The sequence below is a fragment of the Drosophila kikkawai genome, chromosome 2L (assembly GCF_030179895.1).
Source record: "Drosophila kikkawai strain 14028-0561.14 chromosome 2L, DkikHiC1v2, whole genome shotgun sequence".
NCBI lineage: Eukaryota > Metazoa > Arthropoda > Insecta > Diptera > Drosophilidae > Drosophila > Drosophila kikkawai.
Genome location: NC_091728.1, coordinates 7,629,475 through 7,645,313, shown reverse-complemented (window position 1 = coordinate 7,645,313; position 15,839 = coordinate 7,629,475). Strand labels below are relative to the sequence as shown.

The following is a 15,839-nucleotide window of genomic DNA, read 5'->3' as shown; positions in this document are numbered from 1 at the left end:
AAAAAAAATAATTCCCATATATTGTTAATACATATTAGAATTAGAGGTTTACGCCGATGGTTAAAGGCATCGGCGGCGGCGTAGAGGTCAAAATGACTCGGCGGCGGCGGCGTAGTAGTCAGAAAGAACCGGCGGCGGCGGCGCGTCAAATAAGGCAAAAAGGCCATTTTAATGAGTTATTTATTTTTTTTAAAGTTTTATAAAGAACAATGACACTGAAGGCCGCGCTGAAGCTGCGCCGATGCCGCACCAGCGGCGCGCCGCGGCGCGCCGTTATTTTCATAATTTGGCGGCGGCGCGTCAAATAAGGCAAAAATCGGCGGCGGCGGCGGCGTGGCGCGGCGGCGTATATGTCTAATTTAGAATGCTTTGATATTAGTGATTTTATTTTTAAATATTTTTAAGTAATGAAAAATCAATGAACATAATTTTCAGTTAAAATTATTATATTTTTAAAATAATTATATTATTATTTTAGTACCTTCTCAACTTTGCTCATCTGCTTCTTAGACACTTTAAATTGGCATCGTAAACTTGAAAATCAAAACAATGCCTTCAGTCAACCGCATTTATTTATGCCACCAAAAACACCAAATTTAATTAAATTGCGGCTGGCCATTCATCACAAAAGGGGGGCCAAAAAACCAGACAAGAACGACAATTATGAATTACGACTTTGAATTCAAGTCGAGGAATTAGCCGCGGAGAAAGTGCCAGAATACGGGGGAGTTAAAAGAAGAAGGTCCGCCGGCAAGTACTCTCAATTCAATTAAAATGTAATGTAAACGGAATGAAAATGTGTTTTTTTGCCTCGCAAATGAAATGGAAACTCGAATTAGATTGCCCACCCGAGATACATTTCAAAAAGAAAAGTAGAAAAGTTGTGTGGCCAATGGAAAACTTTCTCATGCTTTAATGCTGAATACTAAATAGTTGTCGCTGATTACTTTCGCTTGTTCAGCTGGATGACCAGGCCCTCATAGGGGGCCAGTTCAATGGCCTCGGCCTTGAGTCGATCTCCCACTCGGTACTGTGACTCCGCTCCGGTCACCAGGACACTTAGTCGGTTGGGTTGATCAATGAAGTCGCCTATGTCCACCACCTCGGTGCCGTTCTTCACGTTCAGGATGGTTAGCAGAGAGTGTTCACCCTTGAGCTCTCTGGGAATTATAATGAAACGTAAAACGTAAAAGTTAGCCAGCAAAATGTAAATTTTAGATAATTACATGACAGAAAAATAGTTATAATTACTGCTAAAAATCTCCTATTATCTCAGTCACACTCCCCATACTCACCGCTTGAAAGCAAATACCCTGCGATTTACCACCTCCGGGACAAAGGACCCATTCCTCAAGACAGGTAACTGCCTGAGCTTCAGCAGAGACTGATAATTCTTGTAGTGACTCCGCCTGGCCACCTGCTGATTGCGTAGATTCAGCTCCCTGTAGTTGGGATTCATTGGCAGCCAGGTGTGGCTGGCATTGGAGAACCCAGCATTGAGTCCATCGTTCCATTGCATGGGAGTACGCTCGGGATCTCTGGAAATCCACTTGTAGTTATCCCGTCCCGCTTCGCAGGCGGGCTGATCGACAGTGTCGCTCCAGCTGATGTCTCTGTAGTCCGTCATGCCCAGCTCCTCACCCTGGAATTAGAAAAATTAGAATATAATCGAAAATATAATATATACTTACATTATAGGTAATTGCAATGCCCGGCAGTGTCATCAGCAGCATATTCATGGCATCCACAGTCTTTGGCCCGAAACGCGAGGCCACTCGAGGATTGTCGTGGTTACCCATCACCCAATTGGCCACATGACCATGCGGCATATAGATGAGCCACCTTTGGATGTAGAACACGAAATCCGCAGCCGTTGAGTTCTCATTCAGTTCGGTGATAAAGTCAAAGTTGAAGGGAAACTCAGGACCCTGAACTCCGTTCGCATCCTCGTAGTATTCCATCAGCTGGGCCACCGAGGCATAGCCCTCGGTCATCATGATCCTAAGGGGTCCATCGTGAGTGGCCGAGTAGTTGTCCAGGAGCTGCCGCCAGTGCTGTAGGAGACCGTAGTCCTCTGGTTGATTCCTGGTGTAGATGTGATCCAAATAGTTCTCCAAATTGGGATCATCGGTGGCTCCGCTGCGAGGCTCATCCCTCAACTGAGCATCCTCGTAGATATAGATAATGGCATCGATGCGGAAACCGGCTATTCCCTTGTTCAGCCAGAAGAGCATCACATCGTCCATGGCTTGGATGACGGCCGGGTTCCGGTAGTTAAGATCCGGCTGGCCGTAGGTAAACTGCCGGAGATAGTACTGCTGTCGTTCGTCGTTCCATTCCCAGGCGGATCCGGAGAAAACCGACAACCAATTGTTGGGCGGAACCCGAGTGCCATTCGCCAGGAGAGTGCCATCCTCCCACACGTAGAAATTCTCGTATTCCGGATCCCTGGCCACTGACTTGATGAACCAGGGATGCTTATTCGAACTGTGATTCGGGACAAAGTCCAGGATAACCTTGACGCCCAGTTCATTGGCGCGGGCTATCAGGGCATCAAAGTCCTCAAGGGTTCCATATTCCGGCTGAATGTTCGTATAGTTGGAAATATCATACCCAAAGTCCACCATGGGCGACTCGTAGATGGGACTGAGCCAAACGGCCGTGATGCCAGTCTCCTTGAAGTACTCCAGCCTGGATGTGATGCCCCGCAGATCCCCTATTCCATCTTGATTGCTGTCCTGAAAGGACCTCGGGTATATTTGATAGAAGACCTCGTGCTGCCACCAATTGTATTTCGCGTCCTGCTCCTTTTGCTGATTGTGATTGTGGCCCAGGACCAGACCCACACTCAGTACTACAGTTAATACTTTTATAATACCCATCTCGTTCAACTGCCGAACGAGTTTTCTATTATCAATTAACTGTGGTGCCCTTTTTATACCTCTGCCGGCTTTTCAATTCCGGTTTGGTTTATTTGCTTTGGCGATTCGCTTAATTATTTGAGCAATTGTCGCATCACTTTGAAAAGTGTTTGAATGAAATTACTCCCCCATTTAGCAATTTACATTTAATATTTTGTTTTGTACTGACCAGTTGGCCAAACAGTGGAAAATGTACTCAATTTGAAGCAGATACAATTAAAATGTATTATCAATGGGAAGGAAGAACGGAAGTAGACTTTGTTCAACTTATTTATTTTTAGATTGAACAATTGTGGAGATCAATGAAGGTTATCATGGGATATGGGAGTAGTCTTAGGTATAACGAATAAATAAAATAAGATATGCTGCATCTTAAAATAGAAATTATAAAAATATTATGCTTACTTGGCTTAATTTAACGGTTTAGACAAAAATTAGGAAAAGGAAATTCACCTTAAATTACTATTATTATTGGTAAATGTATCTATTACACAATGTCATATAAATCTTGTACCCAAATGACAGTTACCACATCCAGAATCATTAACCAAGCCAGCTCACCTTAAAACCATCCCATTTATTATCCTGCAACCCGCGAACTTCCTTGGCATGACCATGACAACCAAACTGGGAACATGATTTCCTTCCAACTCCTTGGAACTTTCAACCAGCACTGAATCTGGCAGCTTAATTAAACATTTTGCCAGCCTGAAAAGACACGAGCGAGCAACAAAAGGGCTGCCAATGTTAATCCTGAGAGTGCTCCTGGCTGTTCTCTGACTTTATTGGAAATTTTACGCGCACAAATATGTGCAGAAATCTTCATGTTGATCACACAGGCCAAAACTCGGCATAATTTTCCCGCTTTTAGCCGGGACATGAAAAGGGTTTGACACGGGGCGTGGCTCACTGCTCACATTGGGATTCCTTTGGCGCCCCGGAATCAAAGCGAAGGAAATTTGCAGTAATTTCCAGGCCGCACCTCCCCTGGGGAAAATGTGAACCGGGCGGAAATGTTTTACGGGGAAGCGTCGGCTAATACGCCGTCTGTCCCGCCAAAACTGTGCCAGCTCACCATTCACCTGTCTCACCTGTCTGTGGGGCGGCGGCGGCGGCTGCTGGCAGGACAACGGGGTTTAGCTTTCATGTCGCGACGCTGATTGAATTGCCTTTGCGAGAAGCCTTTTGTGCCAGGACATATCCTGAGAGGGGCGGATTCAACGTTTTTCTTTTTCATTTTTTGTATTCGGAGCACTTTTCAATTTTGGGCTCTCGGGTTTTTTGGGCTCCCCGAGCACGAATAAATAAATACACGGCCTAAATTTTGTATTATGTAAATATTTAATCATATCAACGAAATTTTCGGCTGCTTGGCATATTAAAAATCGAGCTCCCACTAATCCCAGATATTTACGAATTTGGCACACGCGCCCAAACATATGCTACGCTTTTCCTCTCTGCCGCTTTTCCATTTCCCTTTCGGTGCAACCCTTGACGGGCTCAAGCATGAGCTCTCCCTCATTTTTTGCCTTATTTTTTTTGGGGCCTTCTATTTGATGTTGTCAATACGTTTACGCTTATCAAATACTTGTTATCACAAATCGATTACAACAACGCCAGGTTTGTTGGCATTTGTAGAGATTGTCGGCGTCGTTGTCATAAGTAGGTTCCACATGTAAATTTCCATATACACTCGCTTGTTTTTTTTTTCGTTTATCCATCCGACCTTTGCTATTTTGCCTTTATTGTTATGACTACTGGAGGGGCGGTGGCGGGGCAATCCTCTTTTGACAGAATATTATAATATCATCGGATTGGGGCTCTGATAGATAAACCGTCAGTCAAGGTAATGACTGATACTACTTGCTCGATATTAGCTCGCATTTGCCGCAAATTGGTGATATTTTGCTGGAAAAAGGGGTTTAAGCCCTATCGGGAACATTTTCCTAACCCCATTTCTGGAATTCTCTACTATTTTCGTTTTCAAGAAAATACTCTGTAAGCACATCTCACATCTTATCTTGTTTGTTTCACGGATAATTCATTTGAAGCTTCTGGTTTTCTCCACTCCTGAGATAAAACGCATTTAGTGCCATGATTCAACCCGTTGAACGTTCATTATTATCTTTTTAATAACATTCTGGCGAGCCAAATTCCAGGCACCTGACAGCTTCCGGTAATAAAACGACGAACGGTAGTCGCTCGACCGCACCTCATAAATGTGGCCTATTACCTTTATTAGCCTTGCAGTGGCTCTTGTTATTACTTGGTCGCTTGGAGTGGGCTATGCTCTGGTTTATATGCATCCGACACTTGGATCCTTGTGTCGCACGTCCTGAGATTCAATTAGTCCAAGTCACTGCGTCGAGTTAATAAATCACATTCCTTGCCATCAACCATCGGCAGTTCTCGGGGGAATCGAATCGAAACGTCCGGGGCGAACGATTAATTATGCATAAATTTGATTGATGTGCGTGAGGCGACTGTTTAAACGAGGCCAAAATCCACTTCGATTCACTCAGCCCCAAGTGTCAATGGAAGCGACAGTCCCCCGAAATGATTAACTGAGGTGATGACGCACTCGGCGGAGCTTTTAATTAGCATTGAATGGCGTTATTTGCATACTTACGTTTGTATAATATAATTGAGGTTGTTGAGAAACTGATTTTCTACTAGATAAGAGTCTAAGTCGAACTTATTTTTGTTTGCTAAAACGCAGTAACTAATCTAGATTTTGCAAACTAAGAAAAACAAATAGGCTTTGAACTTTGGGTGAGAAAAACAAAACAATCAGCAAGGAGATATTTGTTCAAAAATGTATAATAAAGATTCTGATTATCTATTACCTTAAAAATTATGCAACAATGCTTAGAACTGTGGGATTTCATCTTGTATATATAAACCTGAACAAAGCTGACTCTTATATTCTGAGAACTCACAAAGACAAACAACAAATGCTTTTAAACAGACTTCATTTATGAGCCAAGATAAACAATACTCGCTTTGGAAAAAAAAGCAATAAGTCAGATGGTTTTTATTTAAATAGAAGATTGTGCTGTTCTCCTATAATGCAATAAACCAAGAACCTAAATATAAATAATTTCTTCATTGTTTCCATTACACAATAATAATTTCACATTATTTATTTCGATTAATAGGTTACATTTGTGGTATAAATTGTTGTGATTTTGATAGGATACGCATTAAATTTGATGAGTATATGTATCTATTTCTGGGTTATCTCACAGCACTATTTTGGGTTATATCTTTTAAAGCGGAAGCATAACTGTTGGCTATATAATTTTCCAAATTGCATTAGCATTGTCCCTCCTTGCGGATACTCAGGATGCGTCCAAGTTTTTTGTGCTCTCGCTGCGTGCACTCGAACTCGCAGCGATTTTTGTAGGTAACGCCATTGGTTCCACAGATCTCCGTTGCTTTGGTCTTGAGGTCGCAGGGACAGTAGCTGGCCTCCGAGGATCCGGTAAGGAGCGTGACCAGGAAAGCCAGGAGGACAACCAGAGCCAGGCTCTTCATTTTGTAGTTCTAATTGAATGAAATTTTTGTATGAAGCAACTTATCGCCGTCGTCGTCGTTTCGCGTCGAGTGTTCGGCTGAGACTGAGTTTCGGTAAAGTCGTTTGTATTTTAGAATGAGCACAAGGCACAGACAAATGCTTGTGTGTGTGTGTGTAAGTTTTGCTAATTAGTCAAACAAGCTGCTGATTATTTGGCACGACGCCCCCGCCTTTCTTCCTCCCGTGTGTGGGTTTCGTTGGCATGCGTCTTGCGGGCCTCCAGTAGCTTGCATGGCTGGCAATTGAGGGCCCTCGTTGCCACTATGGCGAAGAGCAGAAGCAGGAGGCCAAGGAATACACCTCGCATGACGGCTGATACTCCAGAACTGGCTATCTAAAAACTTAGTCAAATTTCCCCAGGGGGCCCGAGCTGCGCTAAGCTAATTGAAATTGAATGGCAATTGAAATTGAATAGCAAGCGCCGTGTGAATTACTTCACAAAACGTCTAGCTTTTCATTAATTACTGGGTCTCGTAAAAAAGCAGACTTATGTACGAGAGTGTACGGCACACCAACATGTTTACATGTATATGTCGGGGAAATTTCTTCAATTACGCTCGCCACCTGATCACTGATAACAAGGGGCAAGAGCACACAATAGCATAAAGCTCTCTCTCTCAAAGAATAGATAAAGTATAGCTTTTGCGAGAAGCTTTTAGGTACTATACAAAATCCCGCATGTTGTTTCTCGCTATAGGTAAATAAATTATTTAAATGAAAGTGCTCTGGCACCCATAAATTATTCAAGTAATTGCTATTGCATTTATTTAACTATCCCAATTCTCGGAATTACGCTTTGCTAATTAAGCAGGTTCTATGCGTTCCGGCAAGTCAAACAAATTATAAAAAAAAAATAAGCGACAGTGACACACCCTGTATTTCATTTCTAGATAAACTAGAAAATAATTTAACTTCGGGAAGCCAAAAATGTATACCTTTTCAAGTTGCAATTGGCTTAATCAAAATCAATCATAACTAAGTCAAAAATAAATGTATTATAATTAAAGAATTGACTCGTCTGTTGATGCTGACCAATAATATATTCCCACACTGCTTTTCTAACTTTTGAATAAAATAAAAATACCCACGATTGTTCGTTAAAAAAAATATATATTTAAAAATAAATTAAAATACAATATATCTCTTACCATTACGGGTACTGGGTATAGAAACTCACACTCAACTCCAAAGCCCAACACTATGGAGATAAGATAAGAGGCCAAATCGAAGGGAACCAAAGCTCTATTGGCTGAAAAACAAAGTTGAATGGCAGTTCCGAGTCAGTATAGCAAGTGGATTAAACTCGACACTATGAAATTCCTAAGCATTCTGTTGGCCCTGTGCCTCTTTTTGGCCCTGGCCATCTCGCCAATTCGCGGCGATTTAACTGAAAAGACGAACTCGGAGGACAAAAAGGACTTCTGTCCCTGTCCCCGGAACTACGAGCCCGTGTGTGGAACCAACAGGATCACCTATCCCAACCGCTGCGAATTCGATTGCCAGAGTCGCTCGGCAGCACGTCAGGGACGCAGCTTGGGACTCCTGAGAACCGGCACCTGCTAACCTGGATAGTCTTCTAAAAACTTAACCATAGAAACCTCTGGAAAATGGAATAAAACTAACTTGAAATTGGAAAAATAAATAATCAAATTAAATACATATATGGGCCCTGTATTAATCATCGAGCTGAAATAAATAGAAATAAACCAGCTTATCAGCCAGAGCATTTGGCATTGCAATTGATAGCACTTCGACATCTTATCGTAACTGCGAATCACAAAAAAAGGGGACACAAATCGCACTGGAAAAAACGACAAAGCGACTTTGAGTGGTGAAGTGATTTGCAAATATATATATTATATATTATGGCTGTCAAAGATAGCTTAGAGCGTGCTACACTTGTGTGAGTCATGCCAAAGTTTTCACTATCTTGAATGCTTTCTTGGCTAAAAGATGAGCTTCAACTTTTTCTAACATCTTTTGGGAAAACTCTACTTTTAAGAAAGGGGATATGTTTTGAATTATTCTTAATTTTTTCCTAACTATTCCATAATATTCTACCGATAAAAACTTCTTTAGCACCGAACCTATGCTATATTTCAGCCCTGGCTTGACTTATTTTATGATTACTTTTTTATTGTCACGAAACACAGTGCCAACATTTGTCCAAATAGAATCCAAGCCAACAAGAAAAGCGGTTTAACAATTGGGTCAATAACAGAAGCCGCAGAAATAAATACACTCACTCTTAAACAAATACGATTCACAATGTACACGTATTTATTTATTTAAATTTTTAACAAAGCATCAAGACACAATAGCATTTGAACAGGAAACCAAACTTAAGAATGTTTTTGAATTGCACAATCGCTTAAAATTAAATTTCATGCTTTATTATAATTTTTAATATCTAAAAATCAGATCAAATTGATTGCAATATGTCTCTATTTTTCCAACTGAAGTGCAGTTAACTTAGTATTTATTTTTAACATTTCATCAAACATAAATCAGTAAGAACAAATTAGAATTTCATGTGTCCATTCAACACTCTCCCTTTTTGGCCACCGTGATGGCACGTCCTGTGCGCCTTGACTCACAATTTAGTTGACATTCGTTGGCGTAGTTTGAGTTATCCGAACCACAGACAGGATCGAAGTTGCGAGGACATGGACAGATTTGCGCCTGGGTCATGGCCAAAAGAGCAAACAGGCAGACGGCGATCAGAGTGAATAAACGCATGACTGTGAATATATAAGTACTTGTATAGCTTTAAAGTCCGAATAAACTAATCGTACGATTGCTGTAACTGGTTAGACAAGACTGAAGCTTACACACCCGGCCGAGCATCATTTATAGATAAGCCAGAATCTAAAACGCAGTTTATAGAAAATATTTTTAAATCAATATACACTTAAATTAATTAACTACTATGCAATTTTTATATTCATTGCTATTTTAATGTCTTAAATAAGCATTCAAGATAAACTGATTCTAACCATCAATTGAGCAGGAGAAGGAAGTAGTAAGAAAATATGTCCAGAAATAAAACAACAATATTTCAAATTAAAATGCATTTATACTGTACATAAAATAGCAAGTCAGCAAATGGAGGTCTCACATTGAAATTTTAGCACACTCCGCTATAGGCTACACGGAGATTACTTCTTTTAACAGCCTCACACTTCAGTATGCACTCATTGCTGTAGGTTACACCATCCGATCCGCAAACAGGTGTATAAATAAAAGGACATATGCAGGATTCCTCAGCAGTCACGATGGCACTCAGGGCTAAAAGTGCAGAGAGCCACAATGCAAACACAATAATGCTACGCATGGCTATAATATATAGTGACTGATACAGAAAACTGAATGTTGGATCACCACAACTGGTTGGAAAAGACTGATGATTCTTGGGCTAATGCTCCTCACATTATACACTCCTGCCCACAATTATACGACACCCTGAAAACTTTAGTTTCGACCCTCGTAGGAAAGTCGGGAAGCATATTACAACAAATTCAAGTATGCAGAATTAAAGCTTAATGAATTCTGCTTAAAATATGATTTTTTTATCTCTGATTGGACCTCCCGTTTTTAAATAGCGTTAAATAAAGCAGAAAAGCCCGATTTTTGCCATGCCTGAAACTGTATCATATCTATACGACATGTTTCAATTATAACGGCTAGAGGTAATTATTTGGTTTCAAATAATTTTTTTTATGTTTCTGGTAACAATTTAATGATTTGGAAATAAAATGTCAAGTGGATGTTTGTTATCCGACGAAAAAAAGGGAAGAATAAGGGCATATAACGATGCTGGCTTTAATGTAAGCGAAATATCGCAGAAAATTGATCAAACACGTTGTTTTATCCAATTTTTTTTTTTAATTCGGATGAATATGGAGTGAAGCAAAGCTCTGGAAGGATCCCAAGTTTCCCGACCGCCATGAACGTCGCATAATTCTTAGATTTAGCTATTCGATTGCTTGGAGCGCCACACTTGCCGCTAGTTGCAGTCAGCCTGTGTCACGAATGACTGTCTGGCGGACACTGAAATCATCGTAGTACATAGTCAGAGTAGTCTTAAAGACGGCTCCGTTCTTAAAAATGAGCTACAAAACAGAACAACTTAAATTTTTAGGAAAAAATCTTGGAGACACTGGGCCTCAGTATGACATTTTAACTTATTTTTGATTATACAGTTTTTTTTCAATATTTTTTAGCTAGATAATTTTTTCTGATGAAAAAAATGTTTATCTTGACGGCCCAGATTGGTTTTGACACTATTGGACAGATTTACATGAGGTTAAACTTATTTTTTCAAAACGATGTTTCGGGGGAGTCTTTCATGCGTCTTAAGTGCTTGATCTGTGCTTCCCAGATCCAAGATGAATAGTGGAGAATACAAAAAAGTATTTCATGATCGTCTTCTAACATTTTTGGAACAACATATGGAAAAATATCATGTTTTTATGCAGTATTCACCAAGATAGAGAGACCCAGCGCTTCATAAATAATCACAATATAAGAGTTTTGGGTTGTCCACCGTGCTCCCCTGGCTTGAATTTAATTTAAAACATTTGCTTTACTTAAGTTAGGCGAGTTTAAGCAAATAACAAGACATTTTAGAGTGTCAAGACCCTTAAAAGTGAAATTTTGGGTCAAAAGTTTCCATTATACCAATATTTACCTAAAAAGTTTGTTAATTCAAAGCCTAAGAGACTTTTTGAGGTTGCCAAGGCTTAAAGTGGCTCTATTAATCATTAAACAATTTTTTATATACCATTATAATTATAAAATATTAAGTAAATCGAAAAAATTGACATGTGTCGTATAGATATGATACAGTTTCAGGCATGGCAAAAATCGGGCTTTTCTGCTTTATTTAACGCTATTTAAAAACGGGAGGTCCAATCAGAGATAAAAAAATCATATTTTAAGCAGAATTCATTAAGCTTTAATTCTGCATACTTGAATTTGTTGTAATATGCTTCCCGACTTTCCTACGAGGGTCGAAACTAAAGTTTTCGGGGTGTCGTATAATTGTGGGCAGGAGTGTATATAGATTGAAAACCCATTCGAGGATTTTTTTCAATATTGCCAAACACAGTTGACAACTGGTATATATGTATATTTTGTTTTAATAAAATATCATTATATCATTATAAATCTAATATTTATTGTTTTGCTTAGGGTAAATGAACATGGGCAATAGCTTTAGTTCTTATACGATAGGCAATAATACTATTTACAAAAGCCGTTGATTAGCTCTTCACGAAAGCCGCAAAATATGCACAAAAATAAAACAGTTGGGACACTGACACGTATTTATTTATATGAAACAAAAAGCCAGTCAAATAATTCAAATATAAGCCCTTGCACTCTCCAGAGTGAGCCAAATCTAAACAATAAAAATAAATCAATTCTGAGCATTCAGTTTCAGTTCTCCATCTGAGATTACCTTTTCCTTCAAAATGTATTCACAAGCAATAATATATTTAAAAATAAAACAACTTGGTTCCAAACTGACAAATATGTATTTATTTTGTACATTAAACAATAAGTCTGTCAGGTAGGGCAAATGTTACTTTCCAGACCTAGCACGGTCCTCCCCTTGCCACCGTAACTGAACCCGGGGAACACCGCAAAGCGCACTCATTGCCGTAGGTTTTTCCATCCGATCCGCAAACAGGAGCATAGTTGAAAGGACATGCGCACAATCTTTGCGCATTCCCGATGGCACTCAGAGTCAGTAACAACAACAGAGCAATAATTACGATGCAACGCATGACTGTAATATACAGATACTGAGACTATGACGAGATTTAGAAAACTAAATGTTCGATCAATACAACTGGTTCGGGGAGACTGACGCTTGCGACCCTGATCTCACTACATTTATAGATAAGCCCCAACCTAGGTGCAGCTTTTAGAATATTCTTATTTTTATTTGCTTCAGAAAGTTGTGAAAAAGCTGTCTGTATAACAATATTTGTGTATTAAATGCAACAAATAATAAAAACAACTCGTCGATTTAAATCTAATAAGTTACTTGTGACAACTCACAACATCTTAAACAATGTTATACCAAATGTGGAAGGTTTGGTTTTTTTTTAATGTACATATTAAATAATTTAAATAGATGAGACTAAATATTTTGGAGAATATTTTTACAAATTTAAATTTTAATAGAGAAGTGCAACGACGATAAATCACATTTAAACTAAAGTATACAAGCCTCCCTTCTCAAATATTAAGCTAAACAGAAACGATAATTTCGTCTCTAAAACCTTCCCATAAATATAACAATGAAATTTTAAAGCTGGCAAGTAATTATTTTTCTCAATTCTTAGGTCCTTCAATACAATTTGGTTTATAAGTCTCCCTCTTAGCAATGTCCCTTCTTGGCCACAGTTATAGTACGTCCTTTTTCTTTAGCGGCGCAGTTCAGGTCACACTGGTTGGAGTAATTCTTGCCATCGGATCCGCAGAGGGGCTGGTAATTACGGGGACAGGCACAGACTGATGATTCGGCAGCAGTCAGGGCCAAAAGAGCGACCAGGCACAGGGCGATCAGAGCGAAGAAACGCATGACTATAAGTGAACGTTGGGTAACGGCAACTGGTTAGACAAGACTGACGTTTCTCCTCCAAATAGCCACTCATTTATAGATAAGGCCAAAGCCAAAGCTTGGAAAACTTAGAAAGCCGCAGTTAGTTGACGAAAGTAAACATTAGAAATGATAAAACGTAGTTTAAAACCTCAACTAAGACTATTGTTGCTAAAATTCGCATTAGCTCAGCCACTGAAAAATATATTTTATTTTACAGTCAAACAAAAGTGATGAGCCTTTTAGTATTTCCCTTTTTTTCTTGGCATTGTTTTGTTAAAAATAAAATAAATAAATACTTTATTTGTTAGTTGCTTACAGTATTATTAATAAATATATATGCATATGTATGTTGCTAGTTGGCTACGTGGCGTATACGCTATATGCTAAATAAACTAAGCAGCATGTGAAATCTTTCTATACATAAATAAACATTTATTGCGCCCCTAGTTTTGACGGTGGCACGCAGCAGCTGTTGCCCTTCGGAACTGCACAAAACAAAACACACAAAAAAAACGTATTAGCTTGGCCTAATAAAATCCTTTTCTGCGCACAAAAAGCAATTTCCATCTAATCTGGTAGTGCCAAAGGAGCTGCCTAAGCCAGGCCAAAGGATAATACAAGATAAAGCATAAGAAAAGCTTAAAGGCAAGGAACATTTTTGCAGACTCGCGGAAATTGATGGAACAATGCTCTTTCCTTAAAAAAATTACACAAACTTGAGTATATAGATTACTACAATTTATTATGTTTAAGGCAATCATAAATGTAAAAGTTTATGCTTAATTCCTTAAATTTTCTCTTTACCCAAAAGTATGCTCCTCGCAGTTTATCTAAGATTAAAATATTTCTCTCTTCCATAGCCAAAAGTGGCAAAAAAGTGTTTCTACCCTTTGGATCAAGAAGTAAACAAAATACACAACACAAATACACTTTGGCTAAGCCCAACAGCATTAGAAAGGGAGGATTCCCAGCAAGTGAAAGACAACAAAAGGATTTGGGACTCGCATAGATGTGTACACAAGCACAGATAGTTTGAATACTGATTGGCAAAGGGAAACCTGTTGGAGCAGTCAGAGGGAAAAAAGTACTCTGGAAAATTATCTTTAAATTCTGCTTAAATTTTAGGGGACTTTAAATTACCTATGGACATAGTCCATGTGCAAAGCACAATAAACTGCAATATTTTCTCTTAAAGTAAACACAATAAATCCACAAGTTCTCGGAAATATCCGACAGATTTCTTTCACACCTTTTGCCAGAGTAAATCCGTCGAACTAAGCACGTTTTGTATCTCATCTTTCAGTTGCCAGCACGCCAGAGAGTTTGCCCAGCAAGCGGGACGAGGCCAGCGTTGGTGCGGGCGCCACCGGCGGTAGCAGTGGTGCGGCATCGGGCAACAGCAGCAGTGGTGCAGCGAGCGGTGCAGCCAGTGGACTAGCTGGATCTGGTTGTGGATCTGGAACCGGAGCCGGAGGAGCAGGTGGCATTAGCACGCCGGGCCAAGAGGCCGCCAGTCCCACAGTTGCTGAGCTCAGTGGCAGCAGTGGGCCGAATGCGACAATAAATGGTCAAGTGGCAAGTAAGTAACGAGCAGCCTTGCATCCTTGCCTCCCTCTCTCTCCTCCCCTGTTGCGTGTATTATTTTTGCATATTTCATCATCTGAGCCGGGGTGGCATTATAATTTCCATTTTATGCAGCGGACAGGACACCGCCATAATCCATCCTGCACCAGCTGTGCAGATTGCGGTGACTAAGTCCGTTTGACATCCCTCGGAAATGGCGGAAATTTAGAAAGGATAGCATTCCTGGGAGATTGAGGCTAATTGAAATGACAAAATCATTTAAAATATGTTACAGACCAAAAACATAGTTTATTTTTTAAATATACAAACCACATTAGCGAGTTTTTTAATCTTGCTGACAAATAAATCATTTTAGCTTAACTCAATAAAGATTACATGTAATACCCACATATCTCTATGACTAACAACATGATTGTGGAATTCCAATCCATATGTGAGATAAATTAAGTTAGATTAGATTAACTTTTTGCTGCAAGACTGGACAAATGACATTTATTTTTGTTTACAAATTAAAACAATCAAGTGCAGTTTTTCGCGGTAGAAAAAGGTGAACCACTAAACGAATTAGTTTACGATTTCAGCAATTTCCCCGATAAAATTCTGGTACAAAAAAAAACTGAAAATAAATAAAATAAAGTGATTAACTATTTAATTGTGATAACTAAGTGCATAAGCAAAGAAAACCCCCTTTTGACGACTACTCAAGCTTTTGAAACAAGATTGATGGCAGACAAGACTATCGATCATATTACCAGTTGCGAAACGCATTTTATCCGGCCATAAGGCCATTTAATTGCCAACAGTTTCCATTATCCACATGGGTCAAGACACCCGGAATCGCGATTAGCCGTAAGCTGATGTCAGGTGGAGCCAGCAAAGCATTTTCCGCGTACTTTTCCCTATAAAGAAAAAAAACATTGTGGGGTAAAATGAAGCGTGGCAAGTCATTAAGGACATGAAGAGTCGCCAGTAAAAGGAGCATAAAACATTTCATCCCGAAACCCGAGTCGATAAAGAGCCCGCGTATCTAGCAGTTAACCAAAGGAATCTCGGGTGTAACATAAATTTAAGTGCAGCATAAAGCGGATTTTATGACTACCCCATCACCTTGCCACCTCCCCCACGCGTCTGTAGGTACTTGCAC

General features: G+C 39.7%; 6 protein-coding genes across 15 annotated transcripts in view; 2 read left to right on the top strand and 4 right to left on the bottom strand.

Annotated features, from left to right (window-relative positions):
- Pde1c (Phosphodiesterase 1c) overlaps nt 1–15,839 on the top strand; it is a 109,354-nt gene that overhangs the window by 72,105 nt on the left and 21,410 nt on the right. For all 10 annotated transcript variants that reach the window (XM_070289187.1, XM_041775710.2, XM_041775708.2 and 7 more), the window contains exon 2: nt 14,415–14,690. Coding sequence is in view for 9 of the 10 variants with exons in the window: in XM_041775710.2 (XP_041631644.1) it covers nt 14,415–14,690 (276 nt within the window). In the remaining variant the exon portion in view is untranslated. The remainder of the gene's footprint in view (nt 1–14,414; nt 14,691–15,839) is intronic.
- Nucleotides 882–2,883, bottom strand: Mal-B1 (Maltase B1). Its single transcript, XM_017177262.1, has 3 exons — nt 1,692–2,883; nt 1,296–1,642; nt 882–1,160 (listed from the first exon to the last, which is right to left on the bottom strand). The coding sequence occupies exons 1-3, from the start codon at nt 2,880–2,882 to the stop codon at nt 944–946; spliced, it is 1,755 nt and encodes a 584-aa protein (XP_017032751.1). The 5' UTR covers nt 2,883; the 3' UTR covers nt 882–943.
- LOC108082010 (uncharacterized) lies at nt 6,039–6,555 on the bottom strand. Its single transcript, XM_017177265.3, has one exon. The coding sequence runs from the start codon at nt 6,456–6,458 to the stop codon at nt 6,237–6,239; it is 222 nt and encodes a 73-aa protein (XP_017032754.1). The 5' UTR covers nt 6,459–6,555; the 3' UTR covers nt 6,039–6,236.
- On the bottom strand, nt 6,647–6,836 carry LOC121502359 (uncharacterized). Its single transcript, XM_041775714.2, has one exon. It carries the CDS (start codon nt 6,803–6,805, stop codon nt 6,647–6,649), a length of 159 nt encoding a protein of 52 aa, XP_041631648.1. The 5' UTR covers nt 6,806–6,836.
- Nucleotides 7,765–8,159, top strand: LOC108082009 (serine protease inhibitor Kazal-type 1). The gene has a single exon (XM_017177264.2). The coding sequence runs from the start codon at nt 7,765–7,767 to the stop codon at nt 8,059–8,061; it is 297 nt and encodes a 98-aa protein (XP_017032753.2). The 3' UTR covers nt 8,062–8,159.
- Nucleotides 12,571–13,133, bottom strand: LOC108082011 (ovomucoid-like). The gene has a single exon (XM_017177266.3). The coding sequence runs from the start codon at nt 13,088–13,090 to the stop codon at nt 12,887–12,889; it is 204 nt and encodes a 67-aa protein (XP_017032755.1). The 5' UTR covers nt 13,091–13,133; the 3' UTR covers nt 12,571–12,886.

Excerpts from the sequence above, each read along its gene's own strand:
- Mal-B1 (XM_017177262.1), bottom strand. The coding sequence starts at position 2,882 with ATGGGTATTATAAAAGTATTAACTGTAGTACTGAGTGTGGGTCTGGTC. Across the intron at positions 1,643-1,691 it reads GCATTGCAATTACCTATAAT|GGTGAGGAGCTGGGCATGAC; the intron begins GTAAGTATATAT and ends TTCTAATTCCAG. Across the intron at positions 1,161-1,295 it reads AGGGTATTTGCTTTCAAGCG|AGAGCTCAAGGGTGAACACT; the intron begins GTGAGTATGGGG and ends TATAATTCCCAG.
- LOC108082011 (XM_017177266.3), bottom strand. The coding sequence starts at position 13,090 with ATGCGTTTCTTCGCTCTGATCGCCCTGTGCCTGGTCGCTCTTTTGGCC.
- LOC121502359 (XM_041775714.2), bottom strand. The coding sequence starts at position 6,805 with ATGCGAGGTGTATTCCTTGGCCTCCTGCTTCTGCTCTTCGCCATAGTG.
- LOC108082010 (XM_017177265.3), bottom strand. The coding sequence starts at position 6,458 with ATGAAGAGCCTGGCTCTGGTTGTCCTCCTGGCTTTCCTGGTCACGCTC.
- LOC108082009 (XM_017177264.2), top strand. The coding sequence starts at position 7,765 with ATGGCAGTTCCGAGTCAGTATAGCAAGTGGATTAAACTCGACACTATG.